This window comes from Bison bison, unplaced genomic scaffold (assembly GCF_000754665.1).
Source record: "Bison bison bison isolate TAMUID 2011002044 unplaced genomic scaffold, Bison_UMD1.0 scf7180017864098, whole genome shotgun sequence".
Classification (NCBI taxonomy): Eukaryota; Metazoa; Chordata; class Mammalia; order Artiodactyla; family Bovidae; genus Bison; species Bison bison.
The window spans coordinates 5,230,079-5,233,347 of record NW_011494670.1 but is presented as its reverse complement, the minus strand read 5'-3'; the positions used below and the strand labels follow the sequence as shown (position 1 = coordinate 5,233,347).

Here is a 3,269-nt window from a genome sequence, read left to right as displayed (position 1 = left end):
AACCATAGCCTTGACTAGATGGACCTTTGTTGGCAAAGTAATGTCTCTGCTTTTGAACATGCTATCTAGGTTGGTCATAACTTTCCTTCCAAGGAGTAAGTGTCTTTTAATTTCATGGCCACAGTCACCATCTGCAGTGATTTTGGAGCCCAGAAAAATAAAGTCTGACACTTGTTTCCACTGTTTCCCCATCTATTTCCCATGAAGTGATGGGACCAGATGCCATGATCTTTGTTTTCTGAAAGTTGAGCTTTAAGCCAACTTTTTCACTCTCCTCTTTCACTTTCATCAAGAGGCTTTTGAGTTCCTCTTCACTTTCTGCCATAAGGGTGGTGTCATCTGAGTATCTGAGGTTATTGATATTTCTCCCGGCAATCTTGATTCCAGCTTGTATTTCTTCCAGTCCAGCGTTTCTCATAATGTACACTGCATATAAGTTAAATAAACAGGGTGACAATATACAGCCTTGACGTACTACTTTTCCTATTTGGAACCAGTTTGTTGTTCCATGTCCAGTTCTAACTGTTGCTTCCTGACCTGCATACAAATTTCTCAAGAGGCAGATCAGGTGGTCTGGTATTCCCATCTCTTGAAGAATTTGCCACTATTTATTGTGATCCACACAGTCAAAGGCTTTGGCATAATCAATAAAGCAGAAATAGATGTTTTTCTGGAACACTCTTGCTTTTTCGATGATCCAGCGGATGTTGGCAATTTGATCTCTGGTTCCTCTGACTTTTCTAAAACCAGCTTGAACATCAGGAAGTTCATGGTTCACATATTGCTGAAGCCTGGCTTGGAGAATTTTGAGCATTACTTTACTAGCGCTTGAGATGAGTGCAATTGTGCGGTAGTTTGAGCATTCTTTGGCATTGCCTTTCTTTGGGATTGGAATGAAAACTGACCTTTTCCAGTTCTGTGCCCACTGCTGAGTTTTCCAAATTTGCTGGCATATTGAGTGCTGCACTTTCACAGCATCATCTTTCAGGATTTGGAATAGCTCAACTGGAATTCCATCACCTCCACTAGCTTTGTTCGTAGTGATGCTTTCTAAGGCCCACTTGACTTCACATTCCAGGATGTCTGGCTCTAGGTCAGTGATCACACCATCGTGATTATATGGGTCATGAAGATCTTTTTTGTACAGTTCTTCTGTGTATTCTTGCCATCTCTTCTTAATACCTTCTGCTTCTGTTTGGTCCATACCATTTCTGTCCTTTATCGAGCCCATCTTTGCCTGAAATGTTCCTTTGGTATCTCTAATTTTCTTGAAGAGATCCCTAGTCTTTCCCACTCTGTTGTTTTCCTCTATTTCTTTGCATTGATCGCTGAAGAAGGCTTTCTTACCTCTTCTTGCTATTCTTTGGAACTCTGCATTCAGATGCTTGTATCTTTCCTTTTCTCCTTTGCTTTTTCACTTCTCTTCTTTTCACAGCTATTTGTAAGGCCTCCCCAGACAGCCATTTTGCTTTTTTGCATTTCTTTTCCATGGGGATGGTCTTGATCCCTCTCTCCTGTACAATGTCACGAACCTCATTCCATAGTTCATCAGGCAGTCTATCTATCAGATCTAGGCCCTTAAATCTATTTCTCACTTCCACTGTATAATCATAAGGGATTTGATTTAGGTCATACCTGAATGGTCTAGTGGTTTTCCCTACTTTCTTCAATTTAAGTCTGAATTTGGCAATAAGGAGTTCATGGTTTGAGCCACAGCCAGCTCCTGGTCTTGTTTTTGCTGACTGTATAGAGCTTCTCCATCTTTGGCTGCAAAGAATATAATCAATCTGATTTGGGTGTTGACCATCTGGTGATGTCCATATATAGAGTCTTCTCTTGTGTTGTTGGAAGAGGGTGTTTGTTATGACCAGTGCATTTTCTTGGCAAAACTCTATTAGTCTTTGCCCTGCTTCATTCCGTATTCCAAGGCCAAATTTGCCTGGTACTCCAGGTGTTTCTTGACTTCCTACTTTTGCATTCCAGTCCCCTATAATGAAAAGGACATCGTTTTTGGGTGTTAGTTCTAAAAGGTCTTGTAGGTCTTCATAGAACCGTTCAACTTCAGCTTCTTCAGCGTTACTGGTTGGGGCATAGACTTGGATTACTGTGATACTGAATGGTTTTTCTTGGAAATGATAAAAGACACTTCATTTCTGGAGGAGGAGAATTAAGTAGCTTTCTGCGAAAGTCAGAACTGTGAAAAGCACAGTAAAATAATGATTTCTTGCATTTAACTGTGTTCCTTAACAAAGAAATCATAAAAACCCTCAATAAATTAAGGAAATCTGATTATGTTTGCACTTATATAGCATACAATTCACTTAAAATTCACTTTGGAAATAGGTTATTAAGATAATTATTGTAGCTAGTGGCATTAAAACTGGATAGGTTTATAACTAGCCATACTTTCATTAAACAAGCAAACCTAAATTCAAAAGTTCATTCCCTTGTGACTTAAAACTAATAATTTTCGTGGAGAGGTTTAGCATTTATACTGAAAACTATCCCTTCTTAATGAATTTCATTTTCCTTACCAAGGTGATGGTTAGGAAATACCTGTACCTCTGTGTGTTGGGAGGAGGGAGGGTGAGTGTTGTTTCTCTGAAATGTTTCATTGGCATAATTATGGCTATGGAAACTGTAGTATGATCTGTTCACAACACTAAAAGAGACTAAGCTACCTGGTCTGCTGTGGAAAGGCAGTTTTCAGCCTCTCTGTAATCTTCTCCCAATTCATCATAAGGGGATCACTTCCTAGACTTGCACTGGGAGGCACAGCTTCTCCCACAGGAGCTGGCAGTGTCCAGGCTATGCTAGTCATCTGTAAGAAACACAGTTATGTCATCAGCTTCAATTATGGGGAAGCAAAGTTCCATGTCAACATGACATCTCCATACCTCAGAAAATGGGTATAATAAAGAGGAATATTGACATGCATGTTCCCTTTTTAGAAGTTTTTTTTTTTCCTTAACCAGCACAATATTTCTAATTATTTATATATGTTTACCTTTATTTTTAAAATGGCACATACTAGTCTCAGTAATTGCAAACATAAACAGAAATACAGAGTGTGCATTTCTGACAGCAACCTAGTTTGTTAATAGGGGAATAAGTAAATAAACTGTAGCATATCTAATCAAGTCCTTAAAAATAGATCTATATGTCTGAGCATAAGAGATATCCATAATATAAAAAAAGTCTATGGCACAGCATTTATGGTAGAACTCATGTTATATTAAAATATTTTTCAAATGTGTATGCATAGAAAA

The 3,269-nt window shown here is 38.5% G+C and overlaps 1 protein-coding gene across 11 annotated transcripts in view; it reads right to left on the bottom strand.

Moving 5' to 3' along the window:
* DZIP3 (DAZ interacting zinc finger protein 3) overlaps nt 1–3,269 on the bottom strand; it is a 144,704-nt gene that overhangs the window by 21,735 nt on the left and 119,700 nt on the right. For all 11 annotated transcript variants that reach the window (XM_010838572.1, XM_010838579.1, XM_010838580.1 and 8 more), the window contains one exon: nt 2,682–2,821. In XM_010838572.1, coding sequence (XP_010836874.1) covers nt 2,682–2,821 — 140 coding nt within the window. The remainder of the gene's footprint in view (nt 1–2,681; nt 2,822–3,269) is intronic.